The sequence below is a fragment of the Dromaius novaehollandiae genome, chromosome 17, assembly GCF_036370855.1.
Source record: "Dromaius novaehollandiae isolate bDroNov1 chromosome 17, bDroNov1.hap1, whole genome shotgun sequence".
In the NCBI taxonomy this organism is placed as follows: Eukaryota; Metazoa; Chordata; class Aves; order Casuariiformes; family Dromaiidae; genus Dromaius; species Dromaius novaehollandiae.
In genome coordinates this window covers 15,630,345-15,656,445 of record NC_088114.1, presented here as the reverse complement: position 1 = coordinate 15,656,445, position 26,101 = coordinate 15,630,345, and the positions used below count along the sequence as shown (strand labels likewise).

General features: G+C 56.6%; 1 protein-coding gene across 1 annotated transcript in view; it reads left to right on the top strand.

The window, feature by feature from the left end:
• The window catches only part of KSR2 (kinase suppressor of ras 2), a 91,427-nt gene extending 69,016 nt beyond the window's left edge, over positions 1 to 22,411 (top strand). Inside the window, exons 16-21 of the mRNA XM_064522327.1 lie at positions 3,425 to 3,521; positions 7,322 to 7,455; positions 12,219 to 12,350; positions 15,110 to 15,239; positions 15,668 to 15,801; positions 17,947 to 22,411. Coding sequence (XP_064378397.1) covers positions 3,425 to 3,521; positions 7,322 to 7,455; positions 12,219 to 12,350; positions 15,110 to 15,239; positions 15,668 to 15,801; positions 17,947 to 17,953 — 634 coding nt within the window. The 3' untranslated portion in view covers positions 17,954 to 22,411. The remainder of the gene's footprint in view (positions 1 to 3,424; positions 3,522 to 7,321; positions 7,456 to 12,218; positions 12,351 to 15,109; positions 15,240 to 15,667; positions 15,802 to 17,946) is intronic.
• The last annotated feature ends 3,690 nt before the right edge of the window (positions 22,412 to 26,101 follow it).

Genomic DNA, 26,101 nt, shown 5'->3' with positions numbered 1-26,101 from the left:
GTTTTCCTTGTGACAGGCAGGAAAGTCGGTTCTTTGCATCCCTTGCTGCTGGGACCGAGCGATGCCTTTGCAAGGTGCGGGGCACCCGTTTTTGGGGCAAACTCTCAGCACTGCCATTTCTGCAGGCTAAATTGTCGGAAATGGCTCAACTTGTCCATGTGGGGCTTTCTCAGCGAGGCGAAGGAGAGGGCTTGAGCAAGGGCGGCAGGCACGTAGCGTTTGCTGCTGTTAACACCGAGCAGCCGCTGTGCCGTGCTGCCGCTTAGCTTGAACGCCCTTGAAGTGTGCGTGTAGCGGTCGCATGAGAGAGCGATGGGATGAAACTTTTGCATCCAGCCCTGTGCGGGCAGGTCCCTCTAGGCTGGAGGAAACAGGGTGCTGAGCGCTCGGGGTGGTTTGTCCCACGTGGTCGGCTGGGTGGCCACCGAGCCCCTCGGCCCCGGCTGTTCCCGCGGTGTCATTCCCACGGTGTGGGCGGGCAGTTGGGCGTCGGGTCTTTGCAAAGAGCTTCCCGGACGTGGGACGTGCGTCCCCACCCTGCACCCTCTGCCAACAATGAAAACCTGCGGGTTTTGTGCAGAGAAGACGAGTATTTGGTTATGAATAGGTACTTCGGCAGTGAATAGGCCGGTAGCTGCCTGATGCGACGGATCCGCGGCTTTTGTTCGCCGTGTCAAGCGCCTGCCGTCTTTGGCCTTGAGATCTGAAGCCGCGTAGGTACCCGAGTGCCACGTTTCGGCGGAGACCTCTCCAAGCAGAAAGCCAGGAGACGATGCGCCTGCCCTCAAAGCCTCGCTTTGCTTGCTTTGTGCCGGCTGCTTGTGCCCTAATGGGGAACCATTCAGGGCCCACGAGGAACAAGAAGAACCCAAATTGTGGAGAACTGCTGTGAAAAGGTTGTGCAGGTGGTTGCTAAATAGGCTCAGGTGCTGCATAATAGGTATAAACGGGGCTTTGTGCCTGTATTGACAGCTTTGCATCCAGCAAGAAAGCTCTAGCAAATACTAGTGCGGTGGTTGCTGGTTTGATTCATTTGGAGGAGTTATTCAGCAGTGGAGGAATGAGTCACCTGGGCTGGATTGCTGCTTTTTCCGCTGGTCCAACGGACTTGTGCAGCGGCGCTTCCCACGCCTGCCTCCCGCGGCACGTCGCCGAGGCAGACGGGGGAAAAGTTTGTCTGCTGCTTTGTTTCATACGGCCCCAGTCCTTCTGGTCCCTCTTAGCCCGTGGTTTATCCTGCGCCTCTAAGTGAGGCGGGGAGAGGGGCAGCCTGGCAGGACGGGGCGGTGGGGTTGGCAGCTTGGTGCCCAGGGTTAGCTCTGCAGCTCGGGAGAGGCAGAAAATTGGGGTTTTCCTCTTCCAGGAAAACAGCTGATCTTAACTTACTTTGGGGCTTGAAATCAAGCTCCCTTCTAGTGCTGCTTAACCTCTTAATTTCCTTTGAAATGGTGGTTCAAGCCTAGTTCAGTCCATAGGCAACTTTCTGTAATGCCTTTCTCCAGGGGAAAAGGAGCCTTTGCTCCGGAGAGGACGGAGAGGGGAGAGCTGCACTAGCGTGTTTTATATGCGTTCAGGTAATGTAAGCTGGCAGGGAGCCTGTTGCGCCATGGAGCTTAAGCTTTACAAGTTTATTTAAGAAATTAGTGCAAAAGGCCTCATAGGCGAAAGGTTGTGGGAAAACAGTTCAGGTGTGGTGTCATTTTGCACCCTTTCAGTTGCGGAAAACCAAGGGCACGGGTTTTCTATAGCATTTATTTGTAAGCAATATTTAGATTACTTGGGCTCTAATCTTCAGCCAAATTCCTATTTGCTGCAGTCAGGCTGTTTCAGAAGATTAGTGCCTGGTTTAGTTAGGAAAACATCCTTTTTGTAATGGTGCAAGCCTCCATTTACCGGTAAAGCTAGGGTGGTTTCCAGCTTGGTCTCCCACGGTTTCCGAGATATCTAAACAAGCAAAAGCACTCGTGAGGAGGCAGTTGCGGGGGTGTAAAGGTGCCCTACAGCAGTATAACTTATTGCTTTTCCTATGAGGAAAGATGAAGTCAGTTTAAACCACCTTCCTAGCAATTTAACCACATTCAAAGCAGAGGATTTTTGCCACTTGCAGTATCTCAGTGTTGTCTGGGAACAGTTTTCGGCAGAGAAAAGCTTTCAGAGAACTTTTTTTTTGCTCAGGAGCAGTGAAATAACTTTTGCAGCGATGTTTAAGCTGCTGTTATTACTGGCTCGCTTCGCCCCAAAACTCGCCTAACGTTACATCGGTGCTGTTCCCACCTTGCTGTTCGTTCTTAAAATTGTGTTCTCCAGCGTCGGAGGGACGTCGGAGCTTCCTGCCCAGAGACAGGGCAGGCTCTTGTGCCTGGATGATTGCTCCAGGTTTCGGTGCACGTTTTCTGAGCCGTGCTGGTAAAAACCTCCTTTTCTTTTTGTTTACCAGCCTGCAATATTAACGTTCCCCGGTTTCCATGTTTTCACTGCGACTGCAGATCGTTGGTGGCTTGCACCCGCTTCTGCGCGCAGGGGCCACGATTTTTGCAAGCAGGGGGAGGCCGGCAGGAACGGAGGAGCGAGACGGGGAGACGATGGAGAGCAGGGGAGGCCGCGGCGCCTGGGCGGGCCGAGCAATTAAAACCTGTAACTTTTTGTTCGTTAACGAGGAGGAGATCAAATCAGCAGCTGCGATTCCTGCGCAGCGAGCTGTGTGCGTGCCTGACGGTGTATTTGCCAGGCCCAGGTATCCAGTCGCATCTTTCTAAAGTTGCCTGTAACGAGTGTGGGTGGATGCAGAAAAGCAAAAAAGCCCTCTTTCGTGGGCGGGAGTCGAGGCAGCAGCCACCCACGTCCTCCATTATGATATTCAAATGCCAATATATTTTTAATTGGTTTATATGCCCCCCCTCCCCCTACAGCTGCCTTTGGTAATTAAGGCTCTGTAAATAGATTTTACTGTAATTGGTACGAGATGGAAAATTGGAGGACATTGTACAGTGCATTGGCTTTTTTTTCCTCTCTTTCCTCTTTTGGCTCGTATTACATCTGCGGGTATTATAGCGTAAAGGGGAAGAGGCGGAGAGATGCGGACAATTTTGCGCACAAGTCTGAGGCGAGGAGGCCAGGTGGTTTCTTTATGGTGAGGAAACGGGGAGAAGGCCAAGAAATGAGCCCAGGTTGGGGGCTGCCGGCTCGCGACGTGGGTAGCAGTGGCGGGATGCGCTGGGGAGCAGAGCTTGTCCCCTCCCAGGGCGCCGGAGCGGGAGAGACCCGCGTCTCGCCGCCGGTTCCCGTCCGCCTTGAGACGTCGCCAAAACCCTTGCAGCTAAATTTAGTTCCCTGTCACAGTTTCTGTCTTTATAAATTGGTGATGTTTCTCAGCTGGGGTTTCTAAACCGCTTTTTTTCTCCTCTGCCTTTTCTTGTTCTTCCAGCCTGTGTAAAGGACGGACTCTCTACTCGGTGGTGAGAGATGCCAAAATCGTCCTGGACGTCAACAAGACGAGGCAGATAGCTCAAGAAATCGTGAAGGTACAGTATGGAGCAGGGATGGCCTGTAAAGATGTCTGTAAAGAAAGTGTCCCACAGCAAAGGGCCTCATAGGGTGGTCCAAGGGCTCGGGAGGGATCGGTGCGGTGGTGTTCGGGGTAGGCGCGTGCGATGAGATGGAGCACACACAAGCTTTCCCGGTCTAAAAATGCTTTTCCTTCCACAGATGTGACTCAAAATGCAACTTTGACGTGTCAGACGTCTATACACATCTATACATAGATCCTGGAGAGGAACGTGGCTCAGCAGAGCCAGGGTGAAGTGGTTTGGAGGTTGGGTCCCCGGTGGTCAAAGCTCCCTATCAAGTGTGTGCATCAGGACCGGCGCAGGGTTACGCTGTCTTCCCAAACGTATTTACTACCAAACAGTACCAGAAGTATTTGGCACGTGTCCTGCTGCAGCAGCCCCAACGCTACCCCTGCGCCCAGCTCCGGGTCGGTCAGCACCTCGAGCCCCCAGCAAGACCAAATCATCCGGGGATAGTTTCATATTTAACATGTTTCCATTAAAGAGTTGTTTTTCTGGCAGAACTTAAAGCTGCTTAAATATTCAGATCCCTGTTATAACACTGCACGTGTGTTTTGCAGCGTATCCTGAGCGGTGCTGTTCTCCCAGCTGGCTGCGCTCGGACCAGCTCTTCTCCCATTGCCTGTTCTGTGTTTATTTAGACCCAGCATTAGTAAAGCTCTTAAGTGCCTACCGGTTTTCAAGCACTGCCTTAGTTTCCACGGATGTCACTAGGCTTTGAGCAGGAGCTGACAGTTAAGCATAAGCTTAAACTGCTTTGCCGAGTCGAGCGCATTGCTGAATTTGGGGGCCCTCCGTAACCCCGCCGTCCGCAAGGAGGGTCTCGGGACGACCCGCCGAGCAGGAGACGTGGGTGAGAGCCACGTTACAGCCGGGAGCAACGAAAGGGCAAGGCAGCTGGGTGCATTTTTGCGGACGAGCCTCAGAGATGGCTGTTTTCTGCAGCTGCCGTTGCGTTAGGAAGGGATTTGAAAGCTGTTCAAAGCGACGGCAGAAGCGCGTATTTGAGATGCAGGTGAAATCTCTCGCTGCAAGGAATCGCCGGCATTAGGGAAATCGATGGCGCTGGATCTATGTGAAGGAAGAGCGAAAAAGTGTTACCCATGAGATCCACTGACACGTAAAAGCAATTGTAATGCCTCTCATGTGTTCAGACCTGCTTTCCTCCCCAGTGCCAGCAAACCTGCTTTCCTGCTTCCTCTCCCTTCTGGGGTGTTGGGGGGCTGTTCCCGCTGCAACCCACTTTGGGTGTGACCTGGGTGTCACTGTCATTCGCAGGGGGACAAAGCTGGTGCTGGGAGAACTGGGTGCTGAGGCCTGGTCTGTCTTGTTTTTGGCCTCAACCAAAGACCTCAAAAGATGAGAAAATCGTTGTCAGGCCGTGGTAGCCCCCTCCCCAACTGAGTGCCCACGGGAAGAGGGGTGGCACAGCCATGCACTTGCTCTTTCCCTCCATCTCCCTAACCCTTCACTGGACACCTGTGCAGCCAAGGCCACCGCAGAGCGTGCCGAGGTGCTTCCTGGCAGAGCCATGGGTGCAGGTCTGGTGCTTTTGGAAGAGGAGGCGTTTCTGCGCTGAGCAAGGGCTCGTTCCCCATGGGAGCCATTCGTTGCATCACCCAGTCCTTCCTGCTTGCTATTTCTTTCCGTGACATCTGTTTGCGTCTTCGGCACCTTGTTAAAAGGCCTCCCTCTGGTTTGGCTTGGGGAAGGACTTAGGGCAGTGTCACCCGGAGGAGGTGGACGTAAGAGCATGGAGGGGGCCTGGGCCGCGCTACCGCCGTCACAGAGGTTGTGCGATTTCATCCTTTGAGGCTCTGCCTGAGCCAGTCGATCCTCGGAGCTTATTGGATTACTGGGTGCAAGGGTTCTCGTTACGCCGTGATCCTCCGGAGGCGAAAGCTAATTGGTTTAAGAAGCTAAGCCGGCAGAGGGAGCTGGCTTTTCACGCACGTAGGGCATCTGCGCAAATTAAGGCATTACTGCGCGGGGACTGTTTCTCGCAGCTGATCCTCGCGGCGAAGCTGGTAGGGATGGAATTTGCCGTGGGATCCGTGCTGTGCTCCGCGGAGCCAGGCGCGGGAGCGGGCAGTGTCAGCAGGGCTGAGTGCCAGGCCCAGAGCACCCCGGGAAACACCTGCAGCAAAGGCTCGGCTCCCTTTCCCAAAATGCAGCCCGTGGCTGCGCCTCCCCCGGTTGCCAAAGTAAATAAACCCCAATGGGCAAATGCTCGAGCAGCCCCCGGGGAGGTTTGACCTTGCCACGAGATCCCGGCCTCGAGTTTGGGAAGCGTCTCGGATAGCACGTCCTCCGCTGGGAGAGGGCAAGCGGTTGGTGGGCCTGCCTCTGGATTTCTGTGCTTTTCCCCATAGGCACCTCTTAGCTGCTACGGAGGCTGTATAAAACACTTGGTTTTGCAAAGCCACCTCTTCTTCCGTTGATATCCGCTGGTGCCTCCATGTCCACACGGTCCTTGAAGTGGGTGCAGGATGGGAGACGTGTGGTTGGTGGTGTCCTGGCCACCTGGCAGCTCTGGGGCGGTTCCCTCCTCGCTGCTGCTGCTGGTTGATCCTTGATCCGTTCGGGACTTTGCCATGTCCCAACTGCCTTTGCATTTTTTTGTTTTGTTTTTTTCCTGATTGCTTTTCCGATTTGTCATGATCCTTTTGCATTGTAGTTTGCATCCTTGTGCAGGTTGCGCCTTCCGTCTCCGTGTCATCTGCAAATTTAAAACCATGCTCCTGGTCTGCTGCCTGCGTGGTTAATGAAAATATATGAAAATAGCACAGGGATAGACCCCTGTGGAAATCCACTCCATAAATCCTTCCACGTTGGTGATGAACAATTGATAATTGCTCCTAAGTAACAGGTTTTGGTCCAATTTTGCATATATCCAGCGGCAGTTTCATCTAGAACAAGTCTCCCTTGTTTGCTTGTGAGCGTGTTACGCGAGCCGGCGTTGAGAGCTTTGCTAGAGCCGGGATAAATGGCATTTGCTGCTCTGCCCGTGCGCGAGGCTGGTTATCCCACGGAGTTAAACGCCCGCCACATGGAGCTGTCTGCAGTCTGCTCCATTTGCCGATGCTAAACAAGCCCCGTGCTGGCGAGTTCGGATTTCCCACCCATGGCCTTTTTTGCATCATTAGCAATAATTTTAATTAACCACCAAGTAGCTTTTCCTAGGGAAAAAGAATTAAGCCGGGACTCCCTCAAGGCGCTTGTTTCCTGGCTCATGGTGTCGGTGCGCGTGTGGGAAGCGTTAATGACTCGGGCCAGGCATGCGGCGGTGGTGATGGAGAGCTCTGACTTATTACCCCTCAGCTCCCGAACCCGAAAGAAGACGAAGGCCAAATCATCATCATCAATTTCCCAGTGGAGGCTTGCGGGAGAGCGTTGTAGGCCGTCACTTTTGCTGCGTGAGAAATGGGTCGGGAAGACGAGCAGGCACCGGCACAGCCCAGGGCGCCGGGGCTCGGGCTCCTTCCCGCGGCGGTGCTCTCCGAGCCCCCGTGAGCACCACCCGTGCCAGCCTGGCGCCCCGCCGGCTGCCCACCCTCGCTCCCTTTTGCAGGGAAGCATTAATGGACATTCTGGGATGTGCAACCTGCTTTCGGCTCAGTCCAGGCCCAGTTTTCTAGCGTGGACACTGCCCGGGGCTCTCCCCACCCTGGCAATCATGGGAGCTGCCCCGTCTCCTCCCATGTTGATCCTCTTTGCTCCTGCCTCTCTTTCAGCTCTTTCTTTTTTGCTCCTAGGGAATGGGCTACCTGCACGCCAAGGGGATCCTTCACAAAGACCTCAAGTCGAAGAACGTTTTCTACGATAACGGGAAGGTGGTGATCACGGACTTCGGCCTCTTCAGCATCTCGGGGGTGCTGCAGGCGGGCAGGTAGGATGCCGCGGGGATGGGCAGCCGGCGGGGAGCGCTGGGGCCGCCCTCCCGGTCCGAAGCAGCGGATCCTTTGCGAGGAAGCAGCGCTGCTCCGAGGCAGCGGCCGGGGGCTGGGTGGAGGATGTTCCACGCGGAGCTGGTGTCCCTTTGGGAGGACGTTGCCTTCGCCGGGTGTTTTTGGCTCCGCGGGGCGAACGTTGGCTGCGCGCCCCCCCTTAGCGCCACACCGTCCCCCCAGCAGCTCTCTCCCGAGCTGCGGCGTTGAGGGGTTGGTTTGTGCGCCTGGGAAGCAGCTCTTCCCGCACAAGTACTGCACGCTGCCAGCCTGGCACTGCACGACTGCCTCCTTGTATTTCATTTTATTTTTGAAGCCTAGGGTTGGGGAAGCAGCTTTGCTTTTACCAGAGCGCATGAGCACGCTGCTGCATACCAGCCTCCAGCACCGTTTTGACACAGAGGGGCAGGACCTGGCTCCGGCTGGGTCTCTTGGCCCCAGGCTCTTCCTGGGGTCATGCCTCATTTCTGTGCCCAGAACTCCCTGCGAGATGTTCCTCGGGATCTGTTTCACCGGGGTCAGGAAAGCCGGCTCGTACCTCGGCCTTTCCCCAGCGCAGCCCCTGTAATCCTCTGGCATCGGTTTCGTCTCGCGCTTGCTGGCTGCCGAGTGACGCAGCCGCAGCCCGGGCTGACGCGTCCCCTTTCGCCGCGGCCGTCCCCCGGCTGCTCCGCGGACCTTTCGCTGCCACAGACTCAGGGCATTTGCAGCGCTGAAACATCTTTTTGTCTCTTTAGGTTTGAAATCACCCACATTTGGTAAATGTTTCCTATTATCCCACGCTCTTCCAGTGGTTTGGGAAGTTTTCGAGCTATAGGAATAACAGGGCAAAGAGCACAGGATTTGAACAGCCTTGGAAAGGAAGGAAAGCAGAAGTGGCGGGGGGGAAAAAGGAAAAGGAGGAGAGAAAAATGAATGGAGATTCTGTTTTGGTTTTGCTAAAACAAACCAAAAAAAAAAAGCTTTGCTGATATTGCTGATATTTCCCAGCAAGTGAGAGGTTTTTCACTGAAAACTTTGTGCTAAAAGTTACACAAGCAAATATAGTGTTATCTGCACCGGCAGCCCTGGGCTGTTCCCTCTTGGAGCACAAAGATGCAGAGATGCTGGGGAGATAAAGTGAACATTTGGATTTATATCGTTTTGTAGTTATGGTGTGGCAAGGTGAAAGGATTCAAGGATTCACGCCTTTCTCTCCCTGTGCCTCTTGCTGGCGTTCGGTTGTCGCACGAAGCGGTTGACTGCGCTGCCAGCCTTTTCTTACCACTTGCATAATTACCGTCTTCCCTTTTTTTTGCACAAACTTGGCCAAAAGCTTTGCAAGCCCAAGAAATACAGCAGGCCTGCTGCTTTCCCTGGCAGGCCCACAGTGGAGAAATGCTGCAGAAAAGGAGCGTTCAGTATGGCTTATCCTGACTGCTTGCTCCACTAAAACATGTGGATTTTGGTATGAATCTGCTGCTGCTGGAGATCTGGGGAAGGTTTCCAGTTTTGGGGGTCTGCACTCACCATCTGCCACAGTTCTTGAAGCAGAAAGTGTCCGGTGATCCCATTTCCCTTTTCATTGCTGCGTCAGTCATCCTCTCTGAGTCAGACAGGGTTTTCTCTTTCCTGAGGGACTTTGCTTGTTGTGGTTTCTCCCAGACAAATAATAGCAAGAACAGGCCAGTTTTGGGACCTTTGAGGTTTGCGTGGTCGCTGGGCGGTTATCAGCGTAAAGGGAGCTTGTTGCAGGTGAAGGGAAGGCCTGAGCTCTTGCCTCAGCTTGCAGACGCAGATGAGAACTACGCGCTGGGCTGTCTTCGCCAGGGCTTGCCTTGTGGTGACCGAAGCGTGCCCCCTGCCATGATTTAAAAACCCTCCTCGTCTTCCTAGCGAAGGCTTGCCTTGAGTTGTTTTTTGCAATCTGCGCAATAATGCAGTTGCTCTTCTTAAAAATAAGGCAGGCTATCACAACTGCGTTCAAGAGACTTCATAATCAAACATATTACCCTGATAAAATCATATTTATCATTCCTTTATATAAAACATTGTTGGACTTGGTAGGGTCGTTCTGTAATTATGAAGAGCGTGAGGTGGATTTTGAGTGGTCTGAAGAGCTCTTCTGCTCTCACTTTTAACGGCAAGCTTGCTTTTCATTCACTGGGCTTTGCAAGACGCTCACTTGATTCTGTTCCTTTCTGTTAGTCAAAGTGGCCATGTGGTGCATGAAATCAGCCCAACTTTTGTTGTGAAACCCCAAATTACCAGCTCTGGGGTTTTGTTACAGCTCAGCCCTTGTTGCTGGAAGCTCAGCAGCCCTTAGGCCGTGTACTCGGGTGTCCACGAGCATTGGAGAGAGCTGGGGTGGGCTCACGCTGGAGCTCAGAACCAGATGCCACTGCCAGAGCCTCCTGGAGCAAGCGGGGGGTCCCAGTCCTGGGGTGGTGCTGGATTGGGCAGCCTGAGCATGCAAGGACCTCAGCAAGGAGCTGCCTTGAATCATCTCAGAGCTCTCACAGGCTGGGAGAGAGCAGAGGGGCACTGCAAAAAAAAATGGCCACAAACCCAAGGCCTGGCTTGCTGAGGACCGTGGAGCAGATCTGAGCCTGCCCGGTTGTCTCTCTCCACCTTGCCCACCCGTGGACAAGAGTCATGAGCACGGACGTCAAAAGTGCTGGTGGGGAAGGGAGAGAAAGTACCCTTGTGCCTTTCTTAATTGACCCCAGTGCTTAACACCAGCTTGTAATTAAGAGCCCTGCGCACAGATCAAGGATGGAAATTGGAGCTCACCGGTGGGAGCTGAAAGCTTCCCTCCTGTGCTGGAGTGCTCTTGCCTCTGCCTCCCAGAGAACAGAGGCGCCTGAGCACCCCCGGTGCTCTTGATTGCCGAGGTGCCCTCCTACGCCGCCAAGATGAAGAGGAGCTGTCGAGTTCCTGGAGTGATGACGGAGACGTAATGAGCTGAGCCGGTTCCTCGTGTTGTCCCCAGCCTCCAGCACTGTCTCTTCACGCAACACTGCGGTGGCTGCATTTCTAACAGGCAGCATGGCTTGCTCAAGATCTGCCCAAGAAAGCCTGGGGAAAATGGGACCAGGAGTGCACTGGAGGAGGGGGGTTCAGGTTGCTCAGAGCCTCATCAGGTCACTGGAGACTCCCCCAATCTCTGGGCCCCTGTATTTGACCACCTGCACAGGGAAAAATGTTTTCCTAATCTCTAACTGGAGTTCCCCCTTGTGAAACTTTTTTTTCCCTCTACAAGTTGTGCCATTGCCTCTTTTGCTGTCTGTGGTCATCCCTGAAAAGATCTGACTTCATCTTCTCTGCCATGTCCCATTAGGTAACTGGAGAGAGCAACAGGACCTCTGCTTTGCCTTCTCTTATTTAGACTGAGCAACCCCAGTTCTCTCAGCCTGTCTCTGTGTGTCCCGTGCCCCAGCCCCGACCATCCTGGTGGCCTTTGCCGGACTCTCTCCAGCAAAGCAGTGAGCTGAGCAGAGACGTGAGCCCCTTCTGACAGTTCGTGCTCCTTGTGCAGAGGAGGCGAGTGAATAGAGGAGGGAATTGCAGTTTCTGCTGTTTTTCTGTGCTTTGCCTCGAGTCCCTTGGGATGCCAGGAGCAGGCCAAGTGTCATCAGAACCCTGCTATCAAGAAATAAAGCCTGCACCGTTCACAGGGGAAATGCTGGTCTGTCTCCACTCGTCCAGCCTTCATGTTTTCTGCTCGGAGGTAAAAGCCAGGTCTACATCAAGGAGCCCTGGCTCTCCACAGTGACCTGAGAAACATGCTGCTGCTCCACCGGGAGCATGGACCATCTTTTGGTCCAGGAGACCAAACAGCTTCTCAGCATCCCGGCTGGCAGTGGGAAAGCAGGGTGACTCCCTGCAGAGCCAGGGTGCTGAGGGGCCCTGGCTGATGGAGCAAAGCAGGTTCATGCAGCACCTTCAGCCTCTTCCCACCTCGACCAGATGCTCCTGTGGAGGCTGTTGGGCGCTTTGCTCTCTAGTCAGGCTTCCGGCAGGTTTCCTGCATGTAATACAGTATCGTACAGCAGATAATCTGGAAGGGCTTTTTTTTTTGGTAGGATTGTGTTTGACGTCCTTCTTTGCCAAGCGGCTTGGGGTCAAGTGGGGACGTCACGTATTAGCCTTTCTCTCGCGCTTGTCCCCGCCTCGTCCCCTCCATGTGCTAGCGGAGCCCTCCGGGCGCCTGCAGTGCCAGCGTGCCCTTTTTCTCCATGTCTTTCTCCCATTTGCTGGGCAAAGTTTCATGTCACGTAGGCATGAAGGGGAAGGAAATGCTTGGGACTGACTAGAGCGGCTCTGGCCTTGCCCGCCGGCACCGAGTCTCCTGCTCAGCCCTGTCCGTCCGACTGCCGCGGGAAAAACCGAGCTGGCTGTTAATACTGATGGCGTTAACCCCGGGTCACGTTTTGCCCATGCTTTTTTGAGGACTTTTGGTGCAATTGTGGCAGGGAGGATGCTGCGGCGGCGCGAGGACACAGCTGCCGGCAGTGCCAGCCCTCCGTCTCGCTGCCCCTCGTCGCGGTCCCACGCTGGTCCTGTGCCGCGTCGGGGCAGAAGCGCCGCCACCGTTTCTGCCGTCCGTGTATCACGGCAGGGTCAGGACCCAGGGCTCACCAGGGTGCCGCGGGGCGGTTTGCCGGCGGCGTGGCGGGACGGGCGCTGCCGCAGCACCCACGGCCCCGGCTCTGTGTTTCCTCAGGCGGGAGAACAAGCTGCGGATCCAGAACGGCTGGCTGTGCCACCTCGCCCCGGAGATCATCCGCCAGCTCTCGCCCGACACCGAGGAGGACAAGCTGCCCTTCTCCAAGCACTCGGATGTCTTTGCACTCGGGTGAGTCCCCGCGGCGGGCGGCAGAGGACCGGCGCGCTCGTGTCGGGTGTGACCTGCTCCCAGCAGCCGGACGGGCAGGGGAAGCGGAGCGGGAGCTCCCATTGCTGGCACTGGAGCATCTTCAGCTTCGGGAAAATTCCAGTTAAAGCTCCACGTTAAAGCCCCCAAATCCCCGTGTTTCAGCTCTAGAGCAGGGCTGACTTTGGGAAACACGAATCAGCCCCTCGTGGGGGTTTGCGCTTGCCGTGATGTCCGGGCGTTCCTAGCACGGCTAGTGCCAAGGAATCAGCTCGACAGCGGGACGAGGGCGCAGCACGGCTCACAGTCCCCCCCTTCTCCCTGCTGGGTGCCGGCAAATGGGCTAAGCAGAGCTGGAGCGTCGCTGTAAAACTGCGGCTCACAGGGGGAGGAGATGCCAAACGCCCGCGAATACAATAATTGATGAATCTCCTTCGGTGAGAGCGCTCAGCGAACCAGTTAATCATTCACGCTATTTATCGAAAAGAAAACATCCTTTATGACAGGAGCCCAATCATTCCTCCGATAAAATCTTTCTCGGGGCGGACGCAGGGCTATAGGTTTTCTCCGGTGGATTAATTTTCTTGCGCGCTGTGCCGATGGACACCATAAAGACTGCAGGCTGCAGTGATTAGTTTATAGGGAGCTGTTATCTGATGTGATATTTCCATCCAAAATGCAGTAATTAAAGCTGTGAGGGTTTGGAGTTTTTTTCCCCCCTGAGGTAGAACTTTAGCACAAAAAAAAAGAGAGAAGTAATTAAGGAATCTTATCGAACTAAGTGAAAGTCAGTTATTTAGACTTGAAGTTGTTTTTTGGGTGTGTTTATTTTTTTTTGAAAGGGAGCTCTGCACTTATGTAAAGTTGCAGGCAATTTCTTTAGATGGTTTTCCCCTGTTTTTGCTCTTTCTTCTTTCTGGCACTCCCTGAGCCTGGGAAGAGGACGGCTGATTCCCGGGGGCATTGCCATCACGGCTGCGGAGGGGCTGGCTTACACGTGGTTTCCCCCTGTTGATTTGGGACTTGGTGACTACAAGGGGAAAAGCTCTTTTAGAGACTCCTTAGACGAAAATCTTCTAAAAACTCTGGGAAGCTGCATCCTCCCTGCGTGGGAAGGCGACGGGCACGATCCTCGATGGGAAACGGCGCGTGTCCCTGCCGCCATATCCCCAAGTCATCAGCCCACTGGTATTTTGTAGAATCAAAAGGGAGATTTACAGCCAAACCATGGGCAGTTTACCAAAATCGGGTGATCTGCCTCCCCTTCCTGAGAGCAGCTTTTCACTTATCGGGCTTGCGGTAGCTCTGTCGGATTTGCTGTGCACGCCGGCACCGTTTCTGCCCTCGTTTCTTGCCGGTTTAACCGGCCGCGGTGGCGAACCTTGAAGGGACGCTGCGGCTCAGGGCATTTGCCCTGGAAATAGGGGCTCTTCCTGCCTTTCCGTGAATTCCTGGGAGAGGAGGTGCGCGGGGCCGTCTGCCTGCCCCCGCTGCCTTCGCTTTGCCTTGCGCCGCAGTCGCTGCTGCCACGGACGATACAGGTTTTTTTTCCTCTCTCCCCGTCAAGTCACGTCTCGGCGCACGTTATGCATGCGGAGCGGAGCGATACCCGCGGACGGGCCTGTCTGCCCCCGGGCGCTTCGGGAGCGGAAGATTGATGCTTCTTCCAAGCGGGGGGAGGCGGATCGCAAACCCACGCGCTGCAGCGGGGGCCGAGGCCGGAGGGCGCGCGAGGGGCTGCCGGCAGCGGGGCCGGCACCGCGCTGTCACCAAGCAGGGAAACTTAGCCCGGTTGGGAAGCTTTCTCGGGATATTCCCATGACTGGATAGAGGGAAAGCAGCTCAAAACAGCTGCAGCTCCAGCTCGTCTCCGTATCTGGTCCGTCAGCAGAGCGTTTGGTTGAATTCAGGAGTGAAAGGGCTGCAGACTGACGTGGAAATTAGGACCGGGGCATGTTGGAGAAGGCCGGTCCTCGGCACAGCGATGCGAGCGGTGCAGCAGCGCCCGGCTGCAGGCGTGCCCTCGCCCCGCGGGGAGGTGGCAGAGCTGCTGCCCCGGAAGGCCGCGCGGGACGGCTCGCGCCGTTGCTTTGACAGCCGAGTGCTCTTCACGCACCGGGGGAAAAAAGAGCAAAGGCAAATTCTCACACTCCTCCTTCCGCTAAGCTCCCAGCACATGCAGCTGGAGCAGGTGGCAGGTTATAAAAGGTGGCCCGGCAGCTGTAAGACATATTTACCCCCTGCATTATCCATTAAGCTACTCCGCATGCAGCAGGTCGAAGCACTATTGCAGAGTGGCAGGAGGTTCCACTTGCTGTAACAGGCTCGCTCTCGCGTCTGCCTGCCGAGTCCGCCCGCCGGCCAGCTTCGCCGCTGGGGTGTTGCCCTCGCCGCGCCGGGGTGCTGAGCATCTGCGTGCAGCGGCCGTGGCGCGGGGTTTTACCATCTAGCACAAGTTGCCGTTGTGTTCTGGATGCTGCCGGTGGAGATGAGGCTGTTTAGAGGATGCCAGCGACCTGGCGGCTTGCTCGCGGCCAAGTCGGCAGCCTCGGTTTCTCCATCTGTAAGATAGGAGCGGTGATATCTATCTCCGAGAAACCTCTCCTGGCAGTGGGCACTAGATGTTTTTTTCTGTGGATGATTTTTGAGCGGGGAGAGGACGTGGAGGCAAGTACGACATTCAGACTCCCCCCCTCAGGATGCCTTTGAGCTCCCCAACGCTCCTAACTTCTCTCCTGCAGCACTATCTGGTATGAGCTGCACGCGCGGGAATGGCCCTTCAAGACGCAGCCGGCAGAGGCAATAATATGGCAGGTGGGAAGAGGGATGAAGCCCAACCTCAGCCAGATCGGAATGGGCAAGGAGATCTCGGTAGGTGCCGTGGGGCCGACGGCGGAGCTGCGTGTGCGTGGGTGTGTGCATGGGTGGGTGCGTGCACGGAGGGGGACACGGCACCAGCGAACGCCCTGGGTGGTGTGCGCTTCGGCTGACGCTCTGCCGTGCCCGTGGTTTGCCAGCAGAAAAGCAAAGCATCCCTTCTTCCCCAGCCTGCAAGGCAGGGCCTCAGTTCCTGCTGCCGTTACCCAAATATGAATAAGACCTGCACATCCCCTGCTCACTCCAGCTCTTCACAAGGAGCTGGTGATGGAGATGGGGCCCAAGCAACAAATTTCCCTGCAGGAGCTAATGAGGGACACTGGGATCCAGGGTCGGAGTGTGGGGCAGATGTTTGATTTGTGGGACATGGCCAGAGAGGGTTTGGCTCTTGTTTCTCATGCCCTGGCCCTGTGTGTCTGCAGGACATCCTCCTCTTCTGCTGGGCCTATGAGCAAGAGGAGAGACCCACCTTCACCAAGCTCATGGACATGCTGGAGAAACTGCCAAAGCGGAACCGTCGCCTTTCCCACCCCGGGCACTTCTGGAAGTCAGCGGAGTAAGTCTCTGCCTTCGCCTTCCTCCTGAACCAGCCGGGAGCTCGTTCTGCACCCGCTGAGACCCTGCTCACGCTGCTGAGGGTTGGGGTTGGCGCAGGGCAAAGGGGCTGGATGAAAACACAGACAAGCTGTGGATATATTCACACCATGTGTGTTCTTGCTGCCTCAAGCAGGGGGCAAGGTTGGGTTGGGAAGGATGGCCACAGAGTGACGTTTGCAGTACATGCGGGTTGTCATTGCAATGCTGGCTGTCCTTATTGCCTGCTATCTTCTGGGTAACAGAGCTTGTAAAAATTGGAGGGGATCAGGAGGAGCCTGGTGATTTGCGTCCACTGGAGGATTCAGTGCCAGGAAGAACTAGGAGATGTTCAAGGGCAAACTAGGACCAGGATCTTCGGGGAAAAGTGAAGGTGATGAGGGTGGCGGGGAAGGAGCTAGAGTGAAGCGGACAGGAGGAAGAGGGTGGCCCTGGAGGAAGGTATCCCCACTGCAGCATACTCCATGCTAGAGCATGCAGTCATCACTTCTCGGTGCCCCTGCATTGCTACAAACATCATCAGGTCGGTGGGACCCTATGTTTGATCCAGCAGAGGATGAAGGTTATAGATACATCTGCTGCAGGGGCTGCTTCTGCCAGTTCCTGGTGTTCACAGGTGAGTGTGGCCAGTCACAGAGGTGGAGGTGGGCCTTGACCTGGAGATGTCTTGGAGAGACACCTCGGGGTACACAGCGCATGCCTGTCTGGGATCACGCGTGCCCTTGCTGGGGGGGTTGCCTCCCTGTGCAAAGCTTTCCCTCCTGTGAAGGCTGGTTTTCCCTTTTTTGTCTAGAGAAATCAGTTGGTGGGGTGATTTCTGAGGGGTCCATGGTCTGCTCAGAGTCACTCTGCAGAGCCGCAGGCAGCGTGGATACTGTCGCTGCCTCCCGCAGTGGCCTGGAGGTCGGGGAAAGGGGATCATCTCCTCGTTTACCACACACAGCTTGTGGCCAAAGGCTGCTCTGAGCTTTGGCTTAGTCGCATCTCCCCCTGCCTCAGCAAAGATGCAGTGTGGATTGGTCCTGAGTAAGGCTTTCAGGACCCGGCCTGTTGGTAAGAGCAGGAAAAATGCAGAGGAATCAGTTAGAAACGAATTTTCTTGGTAAGTTTGTGCAAGTGGGAACATTTCTCTTTATATTGATTCCTTGTATATTGATTACGAAAAATTGAACCAAAAGCTTAGTACAGCACCACGCAGAGGTTTCCCACCCTTTCCTAAAGGGGAGAGATTTCCCTCCATCCTGGAGCGCATTCCCAGGCTGTGGGAATCAGAAACCTGGATGGAAGATAGGAAACAACTACTGTGAAAGCTAAGGGAGAGATGGTCGGGTGTGAAGCTGAACTAGGGGTTGCTTTCCCGAGGGTGCTCCTGACTGATGCACGTGTCCTTCCTGGGCCTGCCCAAGGGCTTTGAGATGCACGTGTCCCCTCCTGCATCTGCTGAGGGACCCTCCTCACTTCGCTAGCTCTGCCCCGTGGTCTGCGGCGGGCGTCTCGCGCCTCTCCCAGAACCGCAGGCTGCCGCAGGGTTGTGGGCGCAGCGAAGGCTGGACACGGTCCCCTGTGCCACCCTCGCGCTCCCTCTCGGAGCGGCCACCCCTCCATCCCGTCCCCGCAAGCACCCGTGCTCGGGATGGCTGCAGCACACCCGGGGACAACATGCACGGTCAGATGGCCCCAAACGCACCCAGGCTGCGAGCTGTTAATCAGGAGGGAAGCTGATTGCCGGTCCGTGCTCCGAGGAGGTGGCGGAGCGGCTCCGGCAGCCGGGCGAGGGAAGCTGGCGGTTGCTGAACCCCAGCGCAGCAGCCCGTGTAATTGCTTGGTCACGTTCGGGAAGGCTCTCGCAATCCCGGAGCCGCGGCCCGGCTGCCAGGGGCTTTTGCTTCTCCTTAATTACTGGCCCCTCTCTCGCTCCGGGCGAGGAGGCGTTTCGGCTCGGCGCTTGCTTGCTGGCCGAGGCGTCTGTCGGGCTCCTGCCGCCGCCGGCTCGCGGTGCTCGTCGGGAGCCGCCGTGCCGCGGGCGATGCTGGCGCCGGGTCGCTCCTTCGCTGAACCGTCCCCTCCGGCCGCGCTGACTGAGCTCTGCCTTGTGTTTTCCCTCCAGGCTGTGACAGAAGGACGTAAGGGACGGTGCCTTCCTCCCCTCTTCAGCTCTCCTCTTCCTCCCTCCGAAGAGCCGAGGGTGCTGCGGACCACCGGCGCGAGACGAAGCCGCCTCTTCCCCGTGCAGAGTTTCGCTCCGTCCCGCCGCGCGGAGCCGGGACGCGGCCCGGACCCCCACGCTGGCCCGGGACGGGGGGCACGGGCTCTCGGGCGCCCGCCCGCGTGGCTGCGCGCAGGGTTGCTCTGGCGGTACCTGCCCGCCGGTTCCCGGCGGAGCGGGGGGAAGCGACCAGGCAAACGGCTTCGATTTCACACCAGGGCTTCTGCCATCCCAATCAGCGTGGTCAGTGCTAATGCTGCTCATCCGGGGGCACTTGCTTCTTCCTTGGTGGTTTTTTTTCCTTTATTTAATTGCTTTTGTTGTTGTTAAGGAGAAAAAAAGGGGGGCAACGCTGCTGATTCCTGGGTTTGCCACTCGAGCCGGTGCCCGCCGCCGGGGGAGCGGGAGCGCCGCTGCCATTAGCTGTCCCCCGCGGAGAAATCCCATCTGCGGCACGGCGCCGGGCAGCCCAGCTCCCGCGCTCCTGCTCTGCCCCTTAATGGCAGCCGCGACCTTTCGCAAGCGGCTCCTCTCCCTCCCGGCCGTACCCATGTGCGCTCGCCCCCTCGGCGTCTCCCTCCCGGCAGGGCACGTGTCCGTATCCATGCGAAATTAGCCGCTCGCCCTGGCGCGTAGCTCATCAGCAGAGCTGCTTCCTCGCTCACCTCCCTGGCGCTGCTCTTACCGCCTTGCTCCTTCCTTCGCCCCTCTCCGCAGAAAGAGTGGCAAAGGTGTGTTTTTAAGATGCCGCTTCCCTGGACGTAGCCGGGCGAGCGGGGCTCCGGGCGTGCAGCCGGAGCGGTCGCCTCCGGCCGCATCTTCCCGTGTCACGGCGGGCGCGCGGGGAGCAGCGCGGCCCGGGAGACCCTCGCGGCGAGTATCACCCCCCGCTGCCGCCCCGACCACCCCGCCGCGCTGCTCCGAGCTGCCGGTTCCCTCTGACGCCGCGGGCCGGCGTTTCCCTCCGAGCGTTGGTTTGGCCCTGGAGCCCGTTACGCGAGATGTCGAGCGACGGATGGCAGCAGATTGCATTTTCAGGCCCTTATTGAATGTAATTGCTCGGCAGGCACCATCCTGAATGATTTAATCGCAGTATAAGTTGGCTTTAATTTAGAGATGTTGCAGCTCTGCAAACGAACCAGTCCTGCTTTGTTTGCTAGGAATTGCTCCAGCTCACTTCTGCCAATGTTTTGGCTGCTTTAGCCTGAATACGTGAAGGTTAGAAACCTCTGCTCCACGTTGTGTTTAGGAAGAAATATTAATTTAATTGTGAGGGCATGTAGGAAAGCGGTTGGATGCTCTTTCTTTCTCTTTCCCCACTCCCCTCCATCTCTCCCAGGTTTATGGTGCAGGGCTTGAGTCTGTATCCACAGGCCCAAAACAGGGGAAACCAAGATGTTTGCACTTTGTCCCCATGCATTTAGCTTAGCTGAGGTTTACATTTGCTCCTGGACTAACTCCGCGGCTGAAAGAGGCTGTACACGAGGTGGGAGGCCGCGGGGTCCCTCGAGCCCAGGCGGCGATAGGCAGGAGCCGGCTGCCATCACGGCACTGGCCCTGGCCGCTGCCGGGGTCACGGTTCCCACTGCCTTGGGCCAGTTTTAACTTGGCACCTCCAGAAGCTGCCGCAGGTCTTGCAAAGAGCTGGGAATTAAGCAGCGCTTGACATCCTGAGCCAGTTTGTGGAAAATCCCGTGGAGCCTCAGCCGCCGATGGGATTTTTCTCCCAAGTGGAGCGTGCCAGGGAGAGAGAAGAGGCACCGCCGCGGTCGATGGGCAGCGTGAAACTCCCGCAGCCCGCTAGGCGTTGGGCAGGCTTGTGGCGGGAGGCACCGCGTCCTTCTCGAAAGGCAGGACGCCGAGCCCTCGGCCGCGCGAGAGCGTTTCCTCGCCGGGGCCCGGGTGTCTGCAAGCGATCCGACACCCAACAGCTCTCACCTTGTCTTCAGCCTGCAAGAGCCAAATTTCTCTTTGCTACAGCTCAACAGGAGCTGTTTTCCTGCACATCACCTTGGCCCATCTTAATAAACAGCCACCACGCTCACGAATCAAGAATATCGCCGTTGCCTCCACACCGCTTTCTCTTCCCACCCCGCGATAACGTCTCACCCGGGCCGCGAGCGGAGAAAGCCGTTGCACAACAGCGTAGATGGAAAAAGAGCTGCCCTGTATTTATCGTTAATTAGCTCAGAAGAGCAGCTCCTTCCCTTCCATTCAGCGCCGCGACGATTGTTTGTGCAGCCGTGTTATTTGCATCGTGCTTTCTTATTTTTGAAAGTCTTAATTATTTAAAAAAAGAAAAGTCTTTTTTTTTTTTCATTCTTTGTTTTTTCAACTCCAGCTTTGTGCATGCTCTTTTCCCAGTTTAAAAATATCCGGTTCTCCAGCCCGGAGAGAATGCAGGAAAAAAACCCTCTCCACAATGCCCTCTAATAGGAGATCCGAAGGAGCGAGAAGGTTCATCCGGTTGCTCAGTTTAGCTGCACGAGCTGCAGGAGAGACGTGGGTTATTTCGAGATGCGCTGGCTGAGAGTGGAGACCGTCCCCCAGCAGAGAGGTTTCGAGCAGCAGCTTCTTTGGCAGGGGACGGCCCCAAATTGCCCGCATGGATCTCTGTGGGCGCTGTCACTGGTTTAGAGAGGCGGATCCACTCGACCCGTTCTCCTGGCCGCTGATGGGATTGAGAGCTTAGTCCACCTAAGGGTCCCATGAATATTGAGTGGGAACTTGGAACGTTATTTGAGTGGAGATGTGGGGCGGTGGTCCCATGCTGCGGAGGTCTCTTGTAGGGCGTCAGCGTTTCTGAGCAGAGGACTCTTGTAAGAGCAGGAGACTCTTCAGAGAGGGATTTTGAGCGTCGGCAGGTCCCGGCGGTCTCTAGCGCGGTGCTGGCGATGGTCTCCTGATCCTGTCCCTGAGCGGGTGGCTTCTCAGTTCCTACAGTCGCCCACCGAGGCTCTTCCCCGCGGTCCCCTCATCCTGACCTCGCTGCCATCAGAGGTTTCCCAAGGTCTCCATGCTCACTAGTAACCCCGTGGCCAGGACAGAGTGACAAATTCCAGCGCGGAGGGGTCGTCGTCTCTCTCTGGTGATGAAAAGTGTGCTTTATGACCCCAAAGCACCGTATCCTCCTTTGGCTGCTAACTCGTGTCTTGCAATCCTATTTCTTTCTGAACCCACCTTTCCCCGCTCTGCCCCCTTCATCTTCCGAGTGGTTTGGGCTGCACGGGGCCGCAATCCCGTGTGAGTCGCCGTTCCCCAATTCCAGCTTAGCCTTGAGCAACCAGGCAATTTAATGGGCATCAGGAGCTAAGTCCGGCCCCAACTGTTTCCGTCCAACGCTCCCTCGACCGTAGCAGGAGCCCTGATGAAGCAAAGTAGCTACACACTGCATTTAAGATACACGGCACCCGGAAATTGGTGCCTCTGCTTTGGAGGAGCTGCTCAGCGCCTTCAGGCTCGGCAGATGCTGCTCCAGAGCTGGCCACGCAGGCTGCTCTCGCCCCGACCGGGCTGCTCGGCAGCGCGGGGGGTTTCTTTGCATAGGCGTTGCCGGGAGGGCTCGTCCGCACCCAGCCCGGGCTGCGACCCGGAGGCCGCGAGCCCCCGGCGCCTTGCATTCGGTTCCTCCTTTTCGCCGTTTATTTATTCTTATTTATTTCTATTTATTTATTTCTTTATTTGCCAATGGTGATTCTTAAGGGAAGCTTTGTCCGCTGCAAAAGCCTTTTGAGTTTCCGGTCCCTGTAAAGTATGCTGTTACATTTTCTTGTACATAAGGTATATATAAATATATATACATATCTCTATATGTATGTATATAGATATATACATATATAACGAGCTCTAAATCCTGTACAGTTTCAAACTGAACTCGATGGCCTGCTTTGTTTTCTCCGTGTTAGTTCTGACCGCTGCAGAATGAGCTACTTTTAATTTCTGTTTTCCTCTTTCTGTTTTCTTTTTATAAATATATACATAAATATATATATATTTTGTTGTGGTTGTTGCAAAATTCTTGTCACTGGAAAAGAACAATTGATTCTGGTGCAAAAAATAAAAACACACACACAAACACAAAAAAACAAAAAAAAACTGAGAAAGGCATGATGGATCTCCCCGATGTAAATTTGTACAGTAACATTTATAACGTTTTCTACACTTTAAGAAAGTATTTATAATTTCCGCTGTCTGACTGAGTGCGAATCGCTGTGACCTGCCAAAACGGTTAGCCATTTGTTCCCGTGGTTTTTCTTTCTTTCTTTCTTTCTTTTTCCTTTTTTTCCCCTTTTTTTGGTGTGCAGTGTTTGGTGAGGTGACGGTGTATGAATTATTTATGCCAATAAAAACTTTGCAAACGATTGCACCCCGGGCTTGTGCTGCTCTGCCTCTCCCGGGGGCCGGGACCAGCCTCCGGCGCTTTTCCCTCAAGACGCTGCCCCGGCTTCGGCGCCCGGCCGGGGACACCGGCGCGCGAGGGGAAGAGGGAGCTCGGCCGAGCCGGCGCTGCAAGAAACCTCTCCCTGCAGGGATGGGGGGACCGGACGCTTTTCTTCGGGCCACTCAAGCATCCTGCTCCCCGGACGCCCCTGGGATCGGCTCTTGGGCACCGATAATTCGCGGCGAACGCTTGCGCGGGAGCCGCGGGGGGCAGGAGCCTGGTGCCGGCCGAGGGTCCCCTGCGGCGGGCGCATCCTCGCCGCCCGGCCCCGGCATGCAGCAGTCGCGGCTTCCTGCAGCTGCTGGTGTCGTCGTTTCTCCCATGCGGTTTGATGGCGGGGGGGGGGAGGCGGTGCGCAACGTAAATCTGCCAAACAGCCCGGCAGAAAAAAGCAGCGATGCTGCCGTTAACTTAGGGGCTGCTGTTTAGGAGAAAACGGGGTGGAAGGGGGTGTCCCGGGCCCGCGGGAGAGGGACAGATGGAGAAGCCGGGGTGGTGGCCGCGGCTCCCCGGGTGGAGGTGCCACCAAATGGGTCCCTGGCCCCAGCTTGCCGCACGCAAGAGCGACCATGGAAGCACCCATCCCAGAAATAGAGGATTTCCGGGCAAAGTGGATTGCAGCTGCTTGCCAGCACCAGCCTGCCCCGTGCCGGTGCCCTGCCAGGCGCCCGGAGGCTTCACGTGGCTTCACGTGGCTTTGCTGCGTCGCGCGGGGTCTAGCATCACCATGGACCGGTCCCGCTAGCTGCACCGAGGTGTCACCGTATCTTGTGCATTTGCAATAAGTGGTGCCGCAGTGTAAATCTGAAGCAGCCCGGAGCGTTACTGGTTGGCACTGGTGTGTAACTGGGCAGCAACGGCGCTGGCGCGCAGGGATGGAGCAGCTAATTGAGGTCGTAGCAGCAGCTCCCAGCACCTGCTGAGCCCAGGGCAGGGGGTGCTGAGCTCGCTTGATGTCTAGTATATAATGACGTGCCAGCACATGGATAAATATGCAATATAGTCCCTAAACGATCTTAGCAATGGCGTTTGCAGACTAGAGCTTCCTCTGAATAGTGTCTGTATACACAGACATGTGTGAGTGTGTATATGTAGAGGGAGCCACATGAATATGTACCCATGTGCATAATCTCCTTGCTGTAGATGCATCATGAGCCATTAATATTTTACAGGTGAAAAAGAAATGCATGGAGTGAAATACGAGCTAGAATAGCAGGACTTCACCTCTAGCACTCTTGTTGCAGCCGGGTCTCCTCCATTCGGCAGACTGCAGTAAGTTGGAGAGGCAGCTGGATGCGGTTTGCACCCGGTGCTGGGGGTTTAACCAGACACACGTGACAGTAACGAACGGCAGCATCTGCAGCCCTGATACGTACTCAGACTGGCAGGTACAAGAGAGTATAATTCCCCAGCCAAGCTGTCCTGTTTGGTCTGATGACTCTTTTGGGGCACAGCCACATTTATGGGAAAGGAAGCAAGCAGCAGGCATGGGAGCTTTCAGAGGATGCAGCGGGCAAGGCAGCTTGGTGGGGTCCCCACAGCTCCCCGGAGCTGCTTGGGTGACCCCCAGACACGTAGGGCTTTACATGTGCCTATGTTCCTTTGGCCACCCCAAAAATTAAGCACAAGGGGTTTTTTCCCACCATGTCCACTCTGCATCAGCACTGTGTCTCAGGAGCCAGAGAAAAGGCTGGGCAGGTCCCACCGGTCCCACCCCAGCCCGGGGGAGGCTGGTGGAGCCGCAAAGGGCTCACGGAGATGCAACAGCGTGGAGGATAACATTGCAATCGTTGCTGCAACCGGCACCTCGACGGGGTCCGGAGGCTGCTGGCATTTTCAGGAGGTTCAACCCGTGGGGCATTGCCAAACCCCGGGCTGGCCCGGAGGATCCTGCCGGCACCGGTGCTCCCCGGGCAGCGCGCCACAGGCTGCTGCCTCGGCCCGGCTGCGATTGCAGCAGCGCCCAACAATGGGGTATTGTTCGGCCCTGTAATTTATGTTTCCTCCCCAGAGTCACTCACACACTTTCTCAGGGGCCTGCGATAAGCTCTCGCTGCTGGAGAGCCCCGGGCGATTCCCGCGTGGGGGCCGGAGCCTCGCGCCGCGGCCGGGCCGGGTCGGATGCTGGCGGGGCTGCAGGAGGAGATAACGGCCACCCGCTCTGCGCCAGCCCCACTCACCCAGGCTGCGAGGATGCCGGGGTGTTGCTCCGGGGATGAACGCGGCCCCAGATGTTTCCCCATGGCTCCTGAGCCATTCCCGGCATACACCAGCCCTGCACGGCGCTGAGCCCCCCGCGCTGCCCAGCCCCTGCCCTCCCGGCAGGACGGGCCACCGCAGGGACCTGCCTTGGTCCTGCTGGGCTGGTGGCACGCGTGGCTGTGCGCTGGTGGCCCGGCTCCAGCGCTTCGTTAGGGCGTTAATTAGCTGCCCAAGGACTGTCCTGCCCCGGGAGCAGGCACCTTGGGTCCAGCTGGGCCAGGCCTTGGTCCCTGCTCAGGAGCCCTCTCCACCGGCCGATGTCTGGAGAGCAGAGCAGGGCAGCCCCCAGCCAGCGGCTAACGAAATGCCAACTAATTAGCAGCATCTGTCGGGGTCACCCACCCTTTGACAGCATTGCTGCCGAGCATGCATCTTAATGGGAGCAGAGCTGATTCCACGCTGCAGGAGAGACCTGGCCTGTTAGCGGGATGAGCCGGGGGCTGCTGTGGGCGAGGGCCGTGCTGGGCGCTCCTGCTTCCCAGGACGGGTGTTTTGAGCCTTTGTGCTTTGGAGCGGGGCCGGGGGGCTCCGGCCTCCCCTCCCTGCCTGCTGGGGCCGGGCCACCGTGCTGTCCCGCGGGTGCCTCCGCCGACTGCTCTCCCCTCACTCAGCTTTCCCTCACCTCTATTTTTACGCCAGCGGCGGCCTGGCCGGGCTGTGCCTTGCTCTCTCCATGGGCCATCGAAAACTGAGCCTGGGCTGTCACACCGTGCACCCAGGGACAGTACGTGAGCCACGCGCTCCGCCAGCACCCCCTCACAGCTCTACTCCCTGTGCGCCCTCCTGGCACCCTTGGGGACACCCGGGGGGCCCTTTCCTCCATGCAATGCTAGGCAACGTGGAGGAGCGATGGTTTGTATTTGCTTAGCAGCTAATTGTTCTTGCCGGTTCGGAAAGGCGGCTCTCCGTGTTCATACGGCACCTTTGCACACACTATTTGCAGGCTCTGCAAGCCGGGATGCCCCCGTCCCCAGGGCCTGGGTTTAGCCCCTTCAGGATGGGGCCAGGCCCAGGTTTAGCCCCTCAGAGGGATGAGTTTGCCTTCAGACCTCGCAAACGTTTTGATCTCTGGCATGTAGCGATGGGTCAGGTCTCAGCCCCCCGCACGTGTGCCATGCAAGCTCTCCCGGCAGGGACGGTGGCCGGCACCGCATGGAGCTCGCCTGGCCCGTGGCCACCCTGGCCGGGCTGCGGCAGCTCCTTGCAGCCCACTGCCACCCGCGCGGCTCCGCTTCCGAAGGGTTGGTGACCAGCGGAGCCGCAGAGCAGGGAGGACCCGAGTGCATCCAGCTCTGTGGAGGATGCAAGCGGCGGGGAGGAGAGGACATGGCAAAAAAGGCAAAATGCATCCCA